Here is a 21,284-nt window from a genome sequence, read left to right on the forward strand (position 1 = left end):
TCTTTCTATTATTGGGGAACATTAGCCTAAATATAATAAATTATTTATCATTAACAAATTGTGTAATGATGATTTTTTAATTAAGAAAATATAAAAATCGATAATTAAAAATCGATTTAAATTCTAGTGGAAGAACGCACGTACCTCTGTCAGGTGGACACGGTCGATACGAAGGTACACAAATGACTGAGTTACCGAGATCTCGCAGCATGACCTAGGGAATTCCAGCAGACGGTTCTCGACATTTTTGGTTTTTTGCTTCACAATACACTTATTAATACACTACGAGTAGAATATAAACACATAATATATGTAGTATCGAATTAATAACACAAAACAAATAAATAATGCTCTAAATAAAAGATTAACACGTCATTCTACTTCGACATTTACACATTAAATCGGACTTTAAATAGTAGTGTAATCGTATAAATTATTTACCATTCAAACGTCACCATCAATATTCTTTTATACATATTTTTGTGTTTTGTCATTAAAATATTTTGTATGTTTATTGAAAATCCAATATCGCGTTATTTTCTTCTTTAACAAAAAAAATACCAAAAATTATAGTTACTAAGAATATAATCGATTCTTAAAAGTTATATTTATTGTAAGTTTATTATGAAATTGTAAATTCGTATTAATTAAACTAATTCTAAGATAAGAATCGTTTCATCATATTCGTTACTCTTATATATGGAGGTATATAATATGAACATTAACATATATTTATCACAATATTTGAACCTACGCTACGTGACGATTAACGTAATAAAGTTGATAAAGATTTTTTAAAATATTAAGCAATTACTTATTTTTACGACATATGTATCATCTGAATTCATATAAAAGATGTTTTTTTTATGTAAACAAATAAAATATGCTGCTAAGTAATATTAAATGATATTCTTTTTTTTTCTAAATAAAAAAATATAATGTGAGGCTATCGTGACGCAGAGGCACTAGCATATGACTATAAACACGACAGTTGTGGGCTCATTGCCACCCCGGAAAATGAATTCCTTTGAAAATTTGGCGAAAAGTGGGTAGCAGAGTTTCTTAACACTAGTCTCCCTTTACCAATAAAAACAATATTAATATTTGCCTTAAATTGTCTCCTTCAAACTTCAAAAAATAGAACCTTATAAAACAAAAAAAATTAAGCATTACATTGTTTTAAAAAACCATAACTCGTCATAAACAGAATGTATTTCATAAGATTTTAAATACGAATATTGATGGGTAAAACTTGTTAGACCGGCATCGTCATGAGAAGAACATGTTTCATTTATGGTACAAAAAATGGGCCCGAAAAATAAGATACAGCTAGCTATGTAATGATTAAGATTAAGGATTTTAAAATTATATTAACTCGTATTATCGTTGTACCTACGTACTTACGTAATTATTTTAAATTTTTTATTGTTTTATTTTTAGATATCTCCTACATATAGGAGGATTATAAAAACAAATTCTGGCACAGATGATGAAAATGTTTTTCGATGTTATATAGGTAGGTATATAGTATGTAATTGAGGCCAGTCGTGAAGCAGGGGTACCAAATTGCGACTGAGCACGTCAAACCTATCGTGGATTCGATTCCTGCTTGATGAAATAAATTATTTAATATTTTCATTCCTCCGCTCAGATAACTACGAAAAGCGCAGCTTTCACTATTACATTCAGTCATTGTTTAAATGTATTAACTAAATGTTAAAGTTCAAAGATCACACAGAAACTAAATGACTACCAGGATAAAGTATAAGCAAATCGTAACTAATATAATTAAATAAATATACTAACAGCAATTAATTTTTTTTATAACAGATACGGACTGTTTTTATAAAAATATATCCGCATTGTATTGATATGTATTACAAATCCCTCGTTATCATATGCTTAAGGAAACATTGTACAGATAGTGTAGTAAGTAGGTAATATATATATATATATATATATATATATATATATCATATTTTTCAATTCAAGCTGTTTCCGCTATTTAAAAGGCAGAGGGAGCCTAGTGTTGAGATACTGTGCTCTCCACTTTCCGCCGTATTTGGAGTATTGATCACTGAGTGGCGGAGCTCTGCGCCCAGCGAAGCGAGAGAAAAAAAATAAAGAAAAAAGTCCGAAAAGTGAACATATTTCATAGTAAAAAAATAATTATAAACTCAAGTTTGTAAAATTTTCTAATATTGTACTTCTCGTTGACCTGTAAATTTTAAACTGGTATAGGAATGGAATATGGTTCTATACCCTTTTACCATTTAAATGCCTGTTTTCTTAATAGGGAAAAAATATTTTCTAAGATAATATTTTTTTGCTGGCTTTCTTATAAACTTAGGATAAAAAAAATATTAAAAAACTCTTATTTAAACTAAGTCGTACCCTTTACTGTAAGAATCAACTCTTATACCTTAACATCTCTGAGATGCTCAATTGATATTTAGGTAACGAAGATTATTAAAATTTTCTTATTTTATTCTTTTTTGTTACAAAATTTAATTACGTAAAATATGCATATTAGGTATGTACTTGTATATAATTAGATTTATCATAATTTATGAATATTACTCAGATATGAATCATTATTTAATTAGATGAACAATATATTGTAGATGTTATATTTTTTTGTGTATTTTTATAATATAATTGTGATAGTTATTTTCTGTATTCTATATGAACGTAATATGGCAATGTACATACCATATTATGTAAGCTGACTTTTTTCCACTTTACTCCATCACAAATTCTTTCTTTTACTTTTTACCTACATACATCGCCAGTTTTAACTAATCACAACAAAATAGTGGGTATTTTCATATTTTCTAATGTCGCCATACAATTGTTGCCGCTTAAAATATTATTTAATTAGATACAAAGATATTTGATTTCTTTACTTAAATTAAAAATAATCGTTAAAATTATAATTTAGCTTCAGTTGTGACTTAGTAATCGACGTAATTTGACTGTGTGTGAGTTTTATTTTTCGTACGGAAACTGTATTGAATACCAATATGAAAACTGTCATATAAGTTGGTTTAGACTTTAAGCTATCATCATGCCAAAATTCATTTATTTACATCCAATAGATTTCGGTATTCCATGTAAATTGACTTTTTCATTTTTGCCTTCATGGCTTTTTTACGGAATATATATTGACTACCAGGTTAAAATCCAAAAATATATAACTCCAGACCCTAAGCTATTTATTATCATACCAAAATTTATTAGTTTCTGTCTAATTGTGAATGATTTGTGAACAAGTTAACAGACAGACATACAAACAAAAATTCTGCGGAGAGCTTCGGTTGTTTTTTATATGTTTCTTGTAGAGAATTGACTTTTCTATCATTTTAAAATATACAGGGATAGAGAAGAGATATTTTAAATAAAAGGTTATAGTAAATAAAAGAAATGAAATAAGGACGATTCTATTAAGCAAACAGTCAACCGTTAGTTCTACAAAGCAAAGTTCAACGACTTTTTTAAAATACCAATCAGCAGTGCAGTTTACTTTTGACAAAATAATTTCCAATACTTTACTTCATACTTCATTACTTCCATTGAAAAACAAAATACTGATTGACAGGATAAACCGATTTGAGGAGAACAAATCCTTGATAATTGCATCGTATTTACCAACATTTAGTTAATTAAAAATATTACAGTATAAAATAAACTTACTTTACATTTTTTTTTAGTTTCTATGGTTTTTTAACGAATTTTGAGAAAGTAAGAAATTTAAGCCCTATTTTAAATTAAATAAAATAAGTACAAAATGTACGCAATGTCGGTTGACTATTTTTTTTTTTTCATGTATATCACCTTATATTCCTTATTATATATTATTTTTATAAACTAAAACTAACAGAAATTATGACCTAAATAACTTAAGTGTGGATATAAAAAAACCATTTTTTATGGTAGTGAGTTAATTGTTCATAAAGCCCGTCAATTTACCATTTTACAAAATCCAGATAAATTATATATTTTCTAAATAGAGCTACAATTTATGTCTAACTATACTCAAATATTATTTAAAATTATGTGAAATTACGAAATATAAACAAAATGTTACCTAAGTATAAGTATCTACGTTTTGTTAGATTTTTCCTATTAACCGATTTGCCAAAAAAAAACTGCGTCATGGAACAGTTCACTACTACTGTCTTTAGCGCGGCCTCCCTATATATGAGACACTGCACTTTCAATGAAGGTCTGGGACTCATGTTCTTGAGGTTTTTCCATGCAAAATTATTCAAACGGTATATAAAAGCTTAAGTAGGTATTTTGTCGATTTATGACCTATAGCGCCATCTATTGTATAAGTTGTGTAATAATTTGTTATTAATTTTATATTGATCAATGATCAACGGTGGCCGTTATAGAAAGTTTCCTAACTCAAATGTTTGGTACACAATTATGCTGTGAATACCTCGGAATAAAACAAACAGTAAAAAGAATATGACTCATTTCAGAATGTTGACTCAATGAAGTCAACATAATATGTATAAAATCATTTTCTGACATATAAATCACCTCTGTACCAGTCGTTGAAAAGAAACTATAAAAGTTAAAATCAGGTCGATTGTCTTTATGCGACTGCAATTTTAATAAGCTTTAAGGACAACCCTTGAATGAATGAGCAGACGAGGACTGCGCGACCTATTTCAAAAAATATAACTTGCTCCTGACAACAACACAAATAAGTATTTACTTACAGTCATAGTCGTTATAAGGATATAAAATTCGCAATAAAATAAGCATTTCATGTAATAAAAACATTTTTTATTTGTATAAAATGAACATTGATTTTTACGTAAGGTTTACAAATAATAGCTAGTATACAATATAATAAAATGTTTAATCGTGGAGTGTTTACGTTACTAATTAAATATTGGTCATGTTCTTATGTTTAGAAGTTCAGATACATAAAAGGTATCATTGTATATTTTGGCTCTTTCATGGCATGGCTACTTACTTACGCTACTTATAATTTAGTTTAATAAAAAAAAATGTTTTATAAAATGCTACATAGCTACCTAAATATACTTAATTGCCTTGTGGAAACATTGTATTTGGTGAATCATAAAAACGACCAATTTTGTTCAGTAAAATTATAAATGAAAGGACTGAAATTGGAAGGTTTTTTTTTCTGTGCTAATTGTTAGAAGTAAACTTACATGAATGGAATTTTGACTGCTGTATTTTGGTTTTAACTTTTAACTACAACATGAAATTACTGTTAAAATTATTGAAATGATGAAATTTGTAACAGAAAATAGGTGACAAGCACACTTACAATGGGAGACCAAACATTAACATTTAGAATAATCATCAGTAAAATATTGCAAAATTACTGTGCATAGAATGAAAAAAAAAACATATGACTTCACAAAACTTGACACATGTTAAGCCCTTTTATCTATATTAGAATGCTGCATAAAATACAGTGGAAGACCAAAGGTAGATGTAACATTTTACTCTAAAGAGTAAGTCATTTCTTAAAATCACCAATAATATGTTTGGCAAAAAAATGTTTTCATATAACTTAATAAAAATTATCCTCTTATACTACTCATACATTGTACAAAAATGTGTATAATTATATGTAAATTCTATCAATAAATAGAAAGGTGAATTGCTGTCTATATAAAGGGCTATATAAAAATCCTTTTATAATTATTAAAATGTAATCTACTTATATAGACAGCAAACTACTTCTTAAAATATGTATAATTGACCATTAATTTCCTCAATTTGTTTGCTAGGCTAGGCGGCAATTATAATCTTAAAGATTACAGATTATATCTTTAAACCTGAATACATAGTTAGTCTACATTAATATAATTATGAATCTACTAACTTATTTCATTTATATAAATTGTACTATATTAATATAAAGTGATTATACTAATTACTAAACAATTTAAACATAATTAAAATTAGTAATACACCTTCATAATAATTATTGAACACTAACATATTTTAAAAAAATTAAAACATATACATATAAATGCAAATAAAGATAAACATACCAAATATAATAACATAAATATTAATGAAATAATCTTAACATATTGTGATAACAAAATGCATAATTTTAGAAAATGGAATGTTTATCAAAAGAATGTACAAATGCATTGTGCATGTATTTTTTTCATAAATATTGATTATCTAACATTGTCAGTCTTCTGATGTTACTCTTATTCTTGTTATGAACGAAATATACTTGTAACATCTCAATTTTTATTTATGTGAACTTTCAAAACAGCTTTAAGTAAGCATAGTCAGTACAGGAGAAATTAAAGCAGTTCTAAAATCTATCCTTTGGAGCATGAAGACCTGGATTGGTTAAATATTGAAGCTCATGTAATTCTTGAATTTTTCCATGGTCACGAATATGTGCATAGTTTGCTGATAGACACATTAAGTAATGCACAAGACTTAATATTACAAGCACACATGAAACCATGGCCAAAATAAACATAAATTCTGCCTTTTCAACATAGTCTTTACAAAAAAGTTTTATCTTATGAGCTTCGCATATCTTCATGTCTTCCTGATTCACAGAAGAAGGAAACATGAAATCAAATTGGGTAAAATCAATACAAGTCGCTGCTTCAATGTTTTTTGGTTTAGAGCAGAGATTCCAAAATATCGTAAATAAAAATGTTATTATAACCAAAAATATAAGAAGATTCAGCCATATAAATGTTAAGATGTAGGTTATAATCATGAATATTGCGCAAGATATTCGTCCACAGACTCGAGCTTTCCAAGCTCTGTAAACTTTCTTTCTAGTAGCACCAGTTGTAAGACACCCTAAACAAAGTAAGATAAAACCCAATGCTGCCATACAAGCACTGCCTACTATAAAAATCATTTGAAGAGCATCTATCCACATTAACCGGAACTGGAACACTTCATCAAACATTAAAATAGAAAGAGCTGAGCCTCGATACATGGTACCACAAAATACTCCTACACCTAAGCAACACATAATTGTGGATATCAGTGTAGCATGAGGCACCCTCGTAAGACATGTTCGGCACGCATCACCCATTTTGATCGTAGATAGTTTTTTTTATTTTCACTTTCACTATGTAGCACTTAGGTTGAGAAAGAGTTATTTAGAAAATCTTCGTTTGCTTTATAACTTCAATAGTTGGTTGTAAAGAATAATTAACAATAACAAATTGGGAGTTTTTGAATATAATATAGATGCAACATATGTAACTAAATACAAATCAAAAGCTTGTACTATGTACAATCAACAAATGACTGATTAACTTTAGTAATGAATTTGACATTTGCTTACAGATTATAAAGATTTTGATTGAATGAGTTTAAATTCTAGTTTTCAAAATCAAAACAGTTTTTATTTTAATTTTTACGGTCCCGAACTTTTTATGGAAAAAAGAACCCTTATAAGATCACTCTCTTGTCCGTCTGTCCATCCCAGGAATGCTTATCGGGTTGAAATTCATACCATACAAAAATATATTTCTATATTTAATTAGAAAAAAGATGTGGCCGTTTACATCGTAAAAAAATGCGTATTTTGGACACTATTAAGGGACTCAAAATTAATAGGGTATTTCGAGTTGGCCCAGAATTATGATATTTAGCAGCTAGCATCTACAAAACCACTACCACTGGCCTGCATAGCCTGCTGCTGGTGGCTTGGCCTTAAGTAACACTGGGTTCAAAAAAAATATTTCAAGCTAATGGTGGACAATTCACAAAATCACTATTCCATCACACATTTTCTGTTTTTATATGAAACAATATGGATATGGATAGTTAAGATTTCTAAGATTAACAGGTTGGACAATGAAATATTATACATACTTTTGAGGCCAGTCGTGGCACAGGGGCACAAGTGTGAATGTAATATCGACTAGTTTTGGGTTCGATCCACACTCAAGTAAATAAAACATATATTTAAATTATTTTCATTTCTTCTCACTGGTGCGGCGCGGTGTTGAGTTCCGCCACTGAACACGCAATGTCTCGAGAATTTGGCGGAAAGTGGGGAATGGTGTCTTAATACTAAGTTCCGGTTGCCTACCCTGCAGTGTGCGGGATAAAACGTGATAGTGATTTAATATTGATTTATATTAAGCAATATTTGTAGTATTTCTATAACTAGTGGAAATGTATTATTTTATAGCAGATGAAATTGTAAAAGTAAAAAAAGGGAACCAAGTGTTTCTAAAGTTGCAATTTAGAATGAGCTCTATTAAGGATTGACCCCACTTGAACAAGTTGACAAGGACCTGAAAAGTTGAAACTGTGCGACCTATTTCTGTTATACACGAAATTACTGCTCATTATTTTTTAAGTAAAAAATAAGCAACTTATGTTTTTTCTGTTGCAAATATTCAATTTAAAGGGATGACAAAACTAGAATAAAATGAATGTATTTCAAAAAGACGAAATTTTTACTGTTATAAAACTTACACTATTCACAATAGCTACAAAAATATAAGCAAGAATGATTACTCGAAAAAATTCTAAAATATTGGATATAAATATAAAAATCTTAAATATTTCTAACACTAGTGTGTTATCACTATATTTTAATGGAATACTGACTGTGTAATAAAACACACTATATAAACATAAAATCATAATATATGTTCATAAAATGACAATATGCTACATTCATAAATAATATACAAGTTTTAGAGCATCTCACAATGTTCTTTTTGTTGTCTCAATTATACTTGAAGATACAAATTAGTATAAAATATTTATATTTGAAATTTGTAGATATTATTGTCGAGCTACAGTAAGTGACATATTAAAATTATAGAGCAACAATGCACAAGAAATACCAATGTAAGTTAAAATGTGCATTTTACAAAAAATTACATTTTAATCTATGTGCATTTTTTTTTATTACAATAACTTTCACATTTAATTTTCTTTTCAGAGAACACACCCAAGCAAAATATTTTTATGATTAAAATATTCAGTACAATCATCACAACATATCTTATTATATGAAAGCTAATAAATTGTAAATATCCTATCAAATTTTCTAAACAATAAAATGTCATAATTGACCTTATATATGATTTATTCACTATAAGAGAAAAAAATCATTTCTGACATATGCTGTAATAGCTGCCTTGAAATCCACACATTTGTGGATATATACATATAATATAATAACTACATAACTTTATCTAGTATTCCTAAGTTCCTAACCTACACACTGTAATCAGATATATTCTCTTAATATTACTTACAACTATGAGTTATAATTGTGCTGGCTTAATTTACAATTATTGTACTGCATATTGAACAATTATTGTTATTTTAACATTTCTCAAAGTTTTAATCACATACTATGAATAGAATAATATTTAGAAACATAAAAATTTAAATTTAATGTGTCCTTAAAATTATCAAATATAAAATTTTATGTTTTTATATATTATAATTTTTTAAATAAAACACCAAGTATGTAATAATGGTATATAACCATTAAACTAGCTTACTTTCAGACTTAAATAACAGTTACTTATTATTAAAATAACAATAACAAAGTTGTGAGTAAATAATAAATCAACACTTCAATGCTTTAGCATAAAACAATCAAATTTTCATATGATAAACATTTCTTCCTTGCAGGTAAAAATCACTTAATAAATAAATAATAATTTTGGTTAAAGGAATGTTCAATTATAGAAAAAGTAATAAATATAACGCTGGATATGTAAAATTTTAGTTTCATTGTAAAATAAAACATCTATTTGTCAGTCTTTTGACATTATTTCTAATCTGTGAACACAAATATTTGCAACAGTTTATTTTTTTCTGCTTTGTCACATTTTTGTAGTGGCTTCAAGCGAGCGCAGCAGAGGCGCACGGGCCATATACTAGAATCTATCCTTAGATGCATGGAGATCAGGATTAGTTAAATATTGAAGCTCCTGCAATTCCTGGAATTTTTCATGATCTCTGATATGTGCATAGTTGGCTGATAAGCACATCAGATAATGCACAAGACTTAATAACACAAGCAGACATGACACCATGGCCAAAATAAACATGAATTCTGCTTTTTCAACATAGTCTTTACAGAATAATTTAATCTTGTGAGCTTCACATATCTTCATGTCTTCCTGCCTTACGGATGATGGAAACATGAAATCAAATTGTGTGAAGTCGATACAAGTGGACGGATTTTTCGGTTTCGAACAAAGTTTCCAAAATATAGTAAATAAAAATGTTGTTATAGCCAAAAAACCTAAAATAATTAGCCATGTAAACGTTAATATGTACGTTATAATCATAAAGACTGTACAAGAAATTCGCCCGCCAACTCGAGCCCTCCATGCCCTATAAACCTTTTGTCTAGTTGCACCTGTTGTGAGGCAACCTAAACAAAGCAGCATAAACCCTAAAGCTGCCATACAAGCACTGCCAACTATGAAAATCATCTGAAGAGCATCAATCCACATCAACCGAAAGCGGAACACTTCATCGAACATCATTATTGAAAGCTCAGATCCACGATACATGGTACCACAAAATACTCCCACGCCCAAACAACACATTATTGTGGCTACGAGAGTGGCATGAGGCACTCTCGCAAGACACGCTTGGCACGCATCGCCCATTTCGCCAAAAAATTCAAACACTTTGACTTAAAAGAGCGCTTTAGATTTCTAAAGCGCCTATTCGTTTTACAGTTTACACTACCACCATTATACGCGAATTATACGAATGAGTCAACTCAGTGTCACGTCCTGTCAAGACTCTTACAAATACAGAACCACAGAATACATTTACTTGCACAGAGCACATTTACTTACTGCTTACAATACGGTCACAGAATATAAACAATATATTTTATATTCACAGATAACATAAAAGTTACAACCATTCCAAATGTGATTGGCTTCATGATATTTATTTAATTATTTCCATAATATCGGCTTAACTTTATAAGAATATTATTCAGACAACATTATTGATGTTTTTTTTTATAAAATCTTTAAATTATTATTATAAAATCATAATAAAAGTTACCGTGTGATACTTCTAAACGGTACGGTATGTAAATTCTATGGTAAGATTTTAATAAAATTGGAATATGCAGTAGCCACGTCAGAGTTAACATCAAATCATAAATCATAATTCATAAATGACATTTGACAGTTGATAAAAGTTGAAATAATTGATAAACATAACAGCTGTGCTTTTTAAAAAAACTACTTTAAATTATTGTAATTGTTTGATATTAGATTTATTTTTCTGCACTTAAAGCTTTATTGAGGTTATGGTAGTAAATAAAAAAATACATATAGAAAATGGAAACTTTATATCATCAAACAAATCAGTTAGTACAGGATACTTCAAATTTATTTCACAAGTTAGAAAATGATCCAGATGGGGAAAGAATTGAAGAAGAAATTCAAGCAAAAATTAATGCCATTAGTGCGTAAGTTTCTTTTTAAATTGCATACAAGAGATTTTGACTAAAACTTCATGAAATTGGCATCTTACTTAATTAATTTTAATTTGTTCTGGATTTTCAGAAACTGTGAACGACTGGATGTTTTAGTATTTAAAACCCCAATTAATCAGAGGCCTATGGCTAAGATGAGGGTTGATCAACTCAAATACGACAATCGACATATACAGGTTAGGTCATGTTTATTCTTTAAAGTATTTATATATATATTAAGCACTTTTTACTTTACAAACAGTTTTTTTGTTACTTTATGCATAAATTACAATTTTCAGGCATCTTTAAGTACTGCTCGGAGTAAAAGACTTAGAAGGGAACAAGAGAAAGAGGAGAGAGAACAATTATTGAGTAGGAGGTTTGGTCATGATCATACTTCTATTACTGTTGACTATTTGGCTCAGGAGCAAAATTCTTTGCAGAATTCCCATCGCAATGTTGATGAAATGCTTCATACAGGTTTGTTCATTCAAATGTTAAAATTTATTAATATTATAAAAAAAATATATATATATAGGTTAACAAAAAATTGGCTAACAAAAGTTAGTTACTTTATCCGAAAAAATATCCTATGAATAATGAACCATCTTATTTTAAAAGTGAATGCACTTTTTCTATATACATATTTATACAAAAGAATTTAAAATACACACAAGTTACTTGCATCTTGAGTCAAGATTATTTTTCACAAATGATTTATAATAATCTGGCAACATAACAATAATTGATGTTAACCAATTATAAAATTTTACTCTAGAAGTAAAAGAAAAAGAAATATATACATTTTACAAGTAAAAGTATAAGTTAAAAAATTATATAAATAAATCAGCTTCAAGCTGTATCACACAGCAGGGTAGGCAAGGAAACCTATTGTTAAGACACTCTGTTCCCTTCCCACTTTCTGCCAAAATCTGGAGGCACTGCGGGTTGAGTGGCAGAACTCAATGCCGCACTTTACCTCAACACCAGAGTGAAGAATGCCCCGGATAGTATGAGTTTTTAAACTACTGGTTAACATCTGCAATTAGAATAAAATAGAAAGTGTATGCCAATTCTCCCTCCACAATTCTAGAGCTGCCAGACCTATGTCATTTTAGCAAAGTAGAAATTTTGAGGACTATTAGTCTAATATGTAGTTAAGGCAGTATGCCCAACTCACTAACTTGAAAGTGGGGCCCTTACAGAGGCAGTGCCAAATTACGGTATATTTCTTTCTGGGATCCTGATGGAGTCATAGGATTCCATAAATCATATATTCAAAATTAAAGATTGATAGTTTAAAGTATTTTGCTCCAATTTTAAACAACCTCCAACAATGATGTCTGGTAAGAGTAAACGCCCATGTAAAGGGTCTGGTAACAATAAATATATTTTTTTTACATTGTTCTTAAAAAACTTAAAAATATATTAAAATGAATGTTTCTACTTTAACATAGTTGGCCATATACATTGAAATTGTATAAGTAAGAGAGAGGTGAGCCCAGAAACTTCTATAGTATCAAAAGCTTGCAGTCTGCCTGCTATTACAACTACTTTACTTCTAGAATGTATTTCTAGGTGGTTAATAGTTGAATCATTTAGATTTCGTTTAGTAGAGAAAAGCTGAAATACTGGATGCCAGTAGTAACCTAAAAACGGGGGGGCCTTTTTTAAAATATAGGTTTAGGCCCTTAAGCCTACACTTGGATCTCAAGTCACAGGCACTGCTTCAAAGCTTCTCCTTGTGGAGAATACATAATACATAGAGAAAGTTTCTTCTCATAAATAATAATAATAATTAAGACAACAATAAAATAATTAGACATTTTTATAAGATCAAACATAGTAATAACATAATCCTGATATTTTCTTGATAATTTCTCGTGTTCACAACGAAGTTATAGACATGACTTTGCAGGGACTGCAATCCCCCCCCCCAAGAGAAAGTACCAATTACATTCTTTTTTTCGTACTTAATTATGGCTACATAGTATAATATATGAATGTATATAATGTGTGGTATATTAAAATAATTCAATTCAATCATTCAAAAATAGAAGCTTTTAGTAGTTCATGCAAGTAGTACTTATAATTGTTAATTAATTGTATAATCTCCTTTTCTTACAGAAGTCTGTAAAAATTTAGCTAGCTAGCTAGTTCCTTTTTGAATTGTCAGTTAAGAAATAAACAGTGCATCTCTTATAGGCTGCAAGTGCTAAGTCATCTTTTAAAATACGCGACATGGTTCCTGGTGTTACCCTCGTCTCCCAAGATGAAATCTTTTGCCGTCGGATAGGATTCCTTCAATTTTTTCTCCTACTGCCTTGGTTTTTCGTTTTATTTTCATATCATAAAATTTTTATAATATACTGGCGCGAAAATAAGAAAACACAATGAACAGTCGTATATAAATGACAGATTCCAAATTCAAAAGTATTTATGGCCATAACTATAAACAAATTTCGTGACTACTTATTCAAAAAATAATACAATTATACAGATTTGTGATTTTTGCTTGTATATGTTTAGCTTTTGTATAAATGAGGCCTGCGATTGGAGGTTAACATCCATAGCCGTTTTGTGTAAAGTCATGGTATTACTACATATTTTCTTTAAGTCTAAGATATTTTCCTTCTGTTTAATTGTGCATGCCCATAGATGTCCAAGTTGTTGCAAATATATTTTTAAAATTAAAACCGCTTCTCGTAACAAAATTTTTATAAAAAATATATACTTATATATCTTTTGAGACGTGTTGCTTGATTTTTGTTTTATTCGCTATATTCGTTATTGGAAATCGTATGATTAGTTTTTTTTACATATATTTAGATAAATTCAGTAATATATTATGTTTAATAAAATAAAATATTATAAGTGACATGTCAAGAAGATTGCTTAGTATTAGGAAATAGAGGATCCTATTTTGTTTTGCTCATTTAACATTGAAATGTTTCGGACGAGGAAGTTGTTCGTTTCCTACACCCGAAATGGTTATCTATCGGTAGTTATAATATTATCTCATTATAGCAATTTTTATACTGTGTGTTTTTTATCTGCGCTCTGTCATGTCAAGGACTTAAGTAAGTATGTACAGGTTATTGTTATGTTCATTTTATTTATTGATAATTGCAGATTTTATCTTGGTGTTATTTAAAGAGTTAATTCTTTAAAGAATTCATCTGTAAGAAAAAATAATTATAAAAGGGTTGACAATTATATAAATATGCTAAGAGCAGAATTTATATATTGACATTGAAAAAACAGTCGAATTTATAACCTCCTCTTTACAGAAGTCGGTTAAAAACATCAGCCTTAATACACTGAAGGTGATTCACTAGGTAGATCTAGATGTTATTGAAGTGTCATTGCTTGGATATAAAGTATTATTTATACATTTACTTTTATAAAATTACATGTAAAAATTAGACCGACTGAGCCATACGTTCTTAGCAAGTCTTGTTTGTTTAGAACGCTTGGACGATTTCCAAAAGACCGGGTTCAAATTGTTCAAATTTTTATATGTTTTTTAAAAAGTACTCAATAAATAATGTCAATCAACGCAAAACTAAAAAGTATTTTTCTTTCCCAAGTGTGGAAAAAATATCAAAATTATTTATATTTGATCAAAGACAAATAAATACTTTTAATATATTCGATAAAACTATTTTTTAGGATGTTACGAAACACGTTTAATCAGACCAATATACGAAATATAAGTATTACTTAATTATTAAAAAATGAATCATATAAATAACGTAGTAAGAATCATAATAACTTTTAGATCGATGCACAGATGTAAAACATCTATTGACCCTCAAATGTAACATTCCAACTTGTTTGTAGTAAGGTAGTAACATAGCTGGTTGAAGTCCTTCATTGATTCGCGTCAAATATTTTTTATTTTGAATTCGAATTATTATTTGTTAATATTTTCATTCCTTCGATCTGGTGTCAAGACAAAAGCCGGCGTTAAGTTCCGCCACTCAACACGCAATGCTTTGAAAAATTCGGCAGAAAATGGGGAACGGAATGTGGTAACACTATGTTCGCTCTGCCTATCCTGCAGTATACAGGATAGGACTGCGGGATACAGCGTGAAGCTAATTTTTTTTTTTTATAAATAAAATTGCGATTGGCGCTTTGTTAGGTTACGCAAGCGTTATTATAAACGTTTATAATAATAATGTTTTTGCAATTCTACATTATGACTTTATATTGGTAATAACCGGTAATTATTATTAATGGTTGCTACAGTTTTTTGTACTCATTTATTAAATGTCAAGATGATGATACTTAATTATTATTATGAATCGTGTTTCTTTAAAAAAATATATTATAAATAAATTGAAAGATTGATACATAATTTTATATTACAATGTCTAGGTATATAAGTATGAAGTTTTGTTTTAGTTTCACGCTGTATCCATAGCAATGTAGGCAGAGGGAACCTAGTGCTAAGCCACTCTGTTCCCATCAAGACACTTCTGTTCCCAACTATCCGCCGAATTGTACTATGCCGCTCTTTGCCTCGTTATTCATTTTGTCAAGCACTTCAATGTGATGTGCCACTAATATCTCCATAACATTGTGATTTTCAATTAAAAACAACATACGATAAACCCATATTACTTAGATCTTAAATACTAATTTATCTGACAATACGCGAAGCCCTATAGGCCCATTATATCGTTGATTGCTATTAATATAAATAAAGTTATACAAACTGGTATAACACTTGTCCTTAATTGGCTACGCTCTCACACACTTACGCTCAATACTGACAAAACTAAATTTATCACTTTTTCTTCCAAACTAACCTCCCAACCCAAAAATCCTATTACCCTCATAGCCCACTCATGCATCACACAATTTGGGCACAATTGCCAGTGCTCACAGATGGCTTCGGTAAACAATATAAAGTACTTGGGTATTATTTTAGACAAGACATTAAATTTTAAAGCTCACGTGGAAGCCCTAACTGGCAGAATACGAAAATTAATTTTTATTTTTAGGACACTTCGATACGTTGCGAATCAATTTATTATACGCAATGTCTATTATGCACTCGGTCGATCTGTAGTGTCTTATTGCATATCTTGTTGGGGGGGGGGGCTCTAAAACAGTGATGCTCCCACTCGAAATTGCACACACAGCCATCCTGAAAGTTTCCACCTTTCGACCGATCCTTTATTCGACTACGCAACTTTATAAGGACTGCAATGTTCTTAGCGTCAGGCAGTTATTTGTGTTGGATACAATCGTACGTCAACACAAAATCACCCCCTACGTTAAGATAACTAAGCGACGTAAAGATAATGTTTGTCCTCTCCCTGTTATACGTTACTCTTTTTCCAAAAAATTTTTCTTCTATCTGGGCCTTTTCTTATACAATAAAATTAATACAAGTACTTCCATGTATAATCTATCTATCCATAAATGTAAAGCAACTGTCCGTTCCTTCTTACAAGAGAAAACATATGAGGAAACAGAATTATTTCTACAAACATTATTATAAACTATATTATAAAAATCTTATACTACATGCATAAAACATACATATTCATATACATACCTTACATATAACACAAATACACATACACACACACACACACACGCACACACATCTTATATACTCACCAAAATATTTATAATATTAAAGAAATAATTAGGTTATAATATAATATGTACATTAAGACTTGTAACTCGTATAAAGGAACATTTCATTTAGTACCCTCCGTGGGACACGGCACTGTTACTCTTTACTACGGGTTACTTTGTAACCTATCTAAGAGGACAGTACCTTAACCAAATTGTATCTAATAAGTGTTTAAATAAAGATATTATTATTATTATTATTATTTTTGACTATTATAACACTGTTTTAGTTGCTAACAATAACTACTGGTAAATATGAATAATATAAACGCAGCGTTGAATTCCGCCACTTAACAGTCAATGCTTCCAGAATTCGGTGGACCGGAAGTGTGTTAACAAAAGGTTTCCATGTTCCCTCCGTCTACCCCGCTATGCGTGGGAGACGTGTGAGGCCCAATTCATTACATTTTATTATCATTTTTGATAAAATATATTTTATATTATTTGTTAAATTATAATAAAGCACTTGTATTTGCTTAGTAAAAACCGTAATCAATCACAAAAGACGGAAAATTTTCGAATAACTAAAATGTCATGGAAAGGTCGCTAAAATTATTTGTCTGTTTCGTTACGCTCTATTAATTATTTTTTAATATTATATACAGTTGTATATTACATCTTCAGTTATAATAATTAAAAAAATAAATAAATCAGCTCAGAGGGAAAGTAGTGTTAAGACACTCCGTTCCCCACTGTCTGCCGAATTCTGGAGGCATTACGTAATAATTATAATAATTATGTTACTTAATTAATATATGAATTAAACTAAGTTTGTTTAGCATTGACACTAATCTGTATCCATAATACTCTATGAGGACCGTATAGACATGTTATCTAAAAGTGCCATATATAAACATGTTATATTAAAAAAAAAAAAATTTAAATTTTCTAGACATTCAGAGTTACATTTATATACACATACGTATTCTCAGAAACAAATGTGGTTACATAGTTATTCTATTAAGATCAGTAACTATATATATATATGTAAACATCCTTATATATATGCCTATATTATATATCTTTACTATATATAAATAACGTAGATTGCTTAGTAGCTGTCAAAGCTGTACACCAAGCAGTCATCGTTTGTGGTTCTAACATGACATACTTACATATAGCTAACAAAATGGAACCTTCATAAGGACAATCGACAATAATATATAATATAATAGTGTACGGCATATTTCAGTGATTATTTAACAATTTTACACGTAAAAATTAACGTTCGTATATATTAGAATATATTTTAATTTCTAGTCAAATTATTAAGGTATGTAAATGTTAGCTTACCACATTGTTGCTCGATCACTATTTATTACACTATATAAACTCTTCACTTACACTAAGTTCTTAACCATATCTGTCCACAACGCGAGCGATCGAGAGGCTTTGATTTACTCATATATTTTTATAAGATCGATCTGCACGTGAGAACAGCGCGCATTTTATGTTTAACACCAGCATACGTTCTAAACAACAACTGAGCGACTAATATTATTCAGAGGTTATGGCCAGAAAACTAGTCGCGTCGTTCTGTAGATATCAGTCGAATTAAGATAAAATATGGAAAAAGCTATATTTTTTTTAATTAATATATTTTTTGTTTGTTATTCTTTTCATTTTCAATTAGGGTTGCCGTTGGTGGGAGTTGTACTTGTAATGCAATTACGCGAAAAATTATAGCGTTAAAAATTTGTTAAATTTTAATTAGTTATGGTAAATGAACATTCGTATACGGCTATTATTAAAACAATGGGTGGATGCAAAGTATTCGTGTAAAAAAATGTATTATTAATATTTTTTTTTGTTTTTTTTTTTAATATTAGATATTATTTTGTTTATTTAAAATATTAAAATTTATTCATACTAATACAAAACATTTTATGAAAGTTTATATTTCAAGGCCGTCGTGGTGCAGCGGCACAAGGGTGTGACTGTAACGCGACAGTTGTGGGTTCGATCCCCACTCGAGGAAGTGAAATATTTATTTACGTTTATATTTCCATTTCTTCACTCTGGTGTCAAGGCAAAGCGCGGCGTTGAGTTCTGCCACTCAACACGCAATGCCTCCAGAATTCGGCAGAAAGTGGGCAACAGAGTGTCTTAACACTAGGTTACCTCTGCCTACCCTGCTGTGTGCGTGAAGCCGATATATTTATATTTCGACTATTATTGATGAATTTCGAAATATATAAAGTATGACTTATAAAAATTATGTCGCATTTTATTTTGACTTACAACTGATTGAAATTAAAATAAAAAAATAATCGCAATTGTAAAGACTTAGTCTTAAATTTGTATACTGGTTTCTTTCATATATAATCTAATAAAAATATTTGTTTTAGGCTCAAACATATTGGACACGCTGCGATACAACCGCGAGACTCTGAAAGGTGCCCACAGAAGGTTGATAGACCTGGCGAACACACTTGGCCTCTCTAACGCCACCATATCGTTGATCGAGCGGAGAGTGTCCCAGGACAAATATGTTTTTTTTGGCGGCATGTTTGTCACTTTGGCTATAATTGTTCTAGTTATTATATATCTTGTATAAAATATCTATTTTTTTACAAATATAAAATTAATGGAATATAGCCATTTATTGAGCTATAGGTAAATGATATGTTTGTGTTACCAGGAAAAATAGCTTTAAGTGTATTTATGCATTTTGAAAGGAAAATATTATAATAAATATATTGTTATTATTATGTGTTTATTTTTATTACAATAATTAACCGTTAGGTGGGACGTAATATGTTGTACTATTAGTCTTTAAATAAGTTCGACATTAAAAAAACATTAGCATTAATTTTTTATTTGGTACATACCTATACAATTTTAACTGCTGCATTTGAATGTTAAATGTTTCATTTTTTGAAAGTCAAATATTTACTATCGCTTCACTAAAGTTACTACCTCAAACCTGAAAAGGATATGTGCAAGGAATTCAGTGGAATTTTTCTTATATCAATTATTTACAGATTCACACTTATTTATTCTTGACATTAATACCTTTGGAGTTGACTGGAGCGAGCATTTCATCAGCAAGGATCACATACAAATGTCTTATATATAATCGTTTATGTGTCGTGTTTAGCCACGGCCTTTTGGAAGGTTTGCGTGGGGACACCGGTCCAACACGTAGAGGCCCCTTAGGGAACGTCAATTTTTTTTACTGTGATGTATTAAGTATTCGTTATCAATGAGTAACCACAGGCCCAGAGATAGTCACAGGATAACACGTAGAAACTATGGATAATATGGAAAACTAAATTGGTGTCATGGAATGGAGTTTGGATTTATTGGTAATTGAAGTATTAAAGGAAACTAACGGACATCCGCCTTTTCAACGAAAATGGGGAAATGGGGAAATCCTTCCCTCTGCCTGCCTACCATGCTGTAATTTTAAATTTTGTCTTTAATATGTAAAGATTTTGCCATGGACATAGACTTTTAGAAACAATTGAAAATAATTCTTTTATAATTAATTGTGGTAAAATTATTCATGTTTTCTTATTATAAAATTCATATAACTTTTGTCTACTCTTGTGAATTCCCACAGTCGCAATCATTAAGTGACAAGAAACTGCTGGAATTGACTTTTAAAAGTAAATATAGCATTGAACTCATTTTTAATAACATTGAAAATTTCATATAATATCTTGAGTTTATTATTATATTTTAAGTTAGCTATTAGGTATTACTAAACTTGTCTATAGGACAGTTGTCAATACAAGTAATAAATTAAAGGTAGTTATAGAGTCGAATAATTATAGTTTAGTTCAAATTATTTAAAAATATTGTAGGTACCTAACATTTGCCAACTCACGCATAGTAAATTTTGTTAAGATGACTATCAAATAATTTTATACGTGGATGATTATAATCAGCCAAACATACACAATAAGAATTGTCATTCTATGGAAATCTGTATATGGGAGTTATATAATATGTTTTTTCCCGCATGTGGCAGGGTAGGAAGAGGGCGCCTAGTGTTAAGACACTCCGTTCCCCACTTTCCGCTGAATTCATGAGTAATTTTTCTGAAGTGTGTTAAATGGCGGAACTCAACGCCGCCTTTTCATTTTCCCGACACCAGATCGAAGAAATGAAAATATTAAATATATCATTTCCTCGGATGGGAATCGAA

General features: G+C 29.7%; 4 protein-coding genes across 4 annotated transcripts in view; 1 reads left to right on the forward strand and 3 right to left on the reverse strand.

Annotated features, from left to right (window-relative positions):
• Window positions 1-18,760, reverse strand: part of LOC146534552 (multiple C2 and transmembrane domain-containing protein-like) — a 50,241-nt gene extending 31,481 nt beyond the window's left edge. Inside the window, exon 1 of the mRNA XM_085192829.1 lies at window positions 18,425-18,760. Within this exon, the coding sequence (XP_085048955.1) occupies window positions 18,425-18,429 (5 nt within the window). The 5' untranslated portion in view covers window positions 18,430-18,760. The remainder of the gene's footprint in view (window positions 1-18,424) is intronic.
• Window positions 4,776-7,075, reverse strand: LOC146534553 (neuronal membrane glycoprotein M6-a-like). The gene has a single exon (XM_085192838.1). It carries the CDS (start codon window positions 7,073-7,075, stop codon window positions 6,326-6,328), a length of 750 nt encoding a protein of 249 aa, XP_085048964.1. The 3' UTR covers window positions 4,776-6,325.
• LOC146534554 (neuronal membrane glycoprotein M6-b-like) lies at window positions 4,776-10,805 on the reverse strand. Its single transcript, XM_085192839.1, has one exon. It carries the CDS (start codon window positions 10,644-10,646, stop codon window positions 9,903-9,905), a length of 744 nt encoding a protein of 247 aa, XP_085048965.1. The 5' UTR covers window positions 10,647-10,805; the 3' UTR covers window positions 4,776-9,902.
• Window positions 11,169-19,843, forward strand: Membrin (golgi SNAP receptor complex member 2). Its single transcript, XM_085192840.1, has 4 exons — window positions 11,169-11,470; window positions 11,568-11,673; window positions 11,776-11,956; window positions 19,480-19,843. The coding sequence occupies exons 1-4, from the start codon at window positions 11,340-11,342 to the stop codon at window positions 19,686-19,688; spliced, it is 627 nt and encodes a 208-aa protein (XP_085048966.1). The 5' UTR covers window positions 11,169-11,339; the 3' UTR covers window positions 19,689-19,843.
• The last annotated feature ends 1,441 nt before the right edge of the window (window positions 19,844-21,284 follow it).

The sequence above is a fragment of the Heliconius melpomene genome, chromosome 11, assembly GCF_056956725.1.
Source record: "Heliconius melpomene rosina isolate 202511_hmr_F chromosome 11, ASM5695672v1, whole genome shotgun sequence".
Classification (NCBI taxonomy): Eukaryota; Metazoa; Arthropoda; class Insecta; order Lepidoptera; family Nymphalidae; genus Heliconius; species Heliconius melpomene.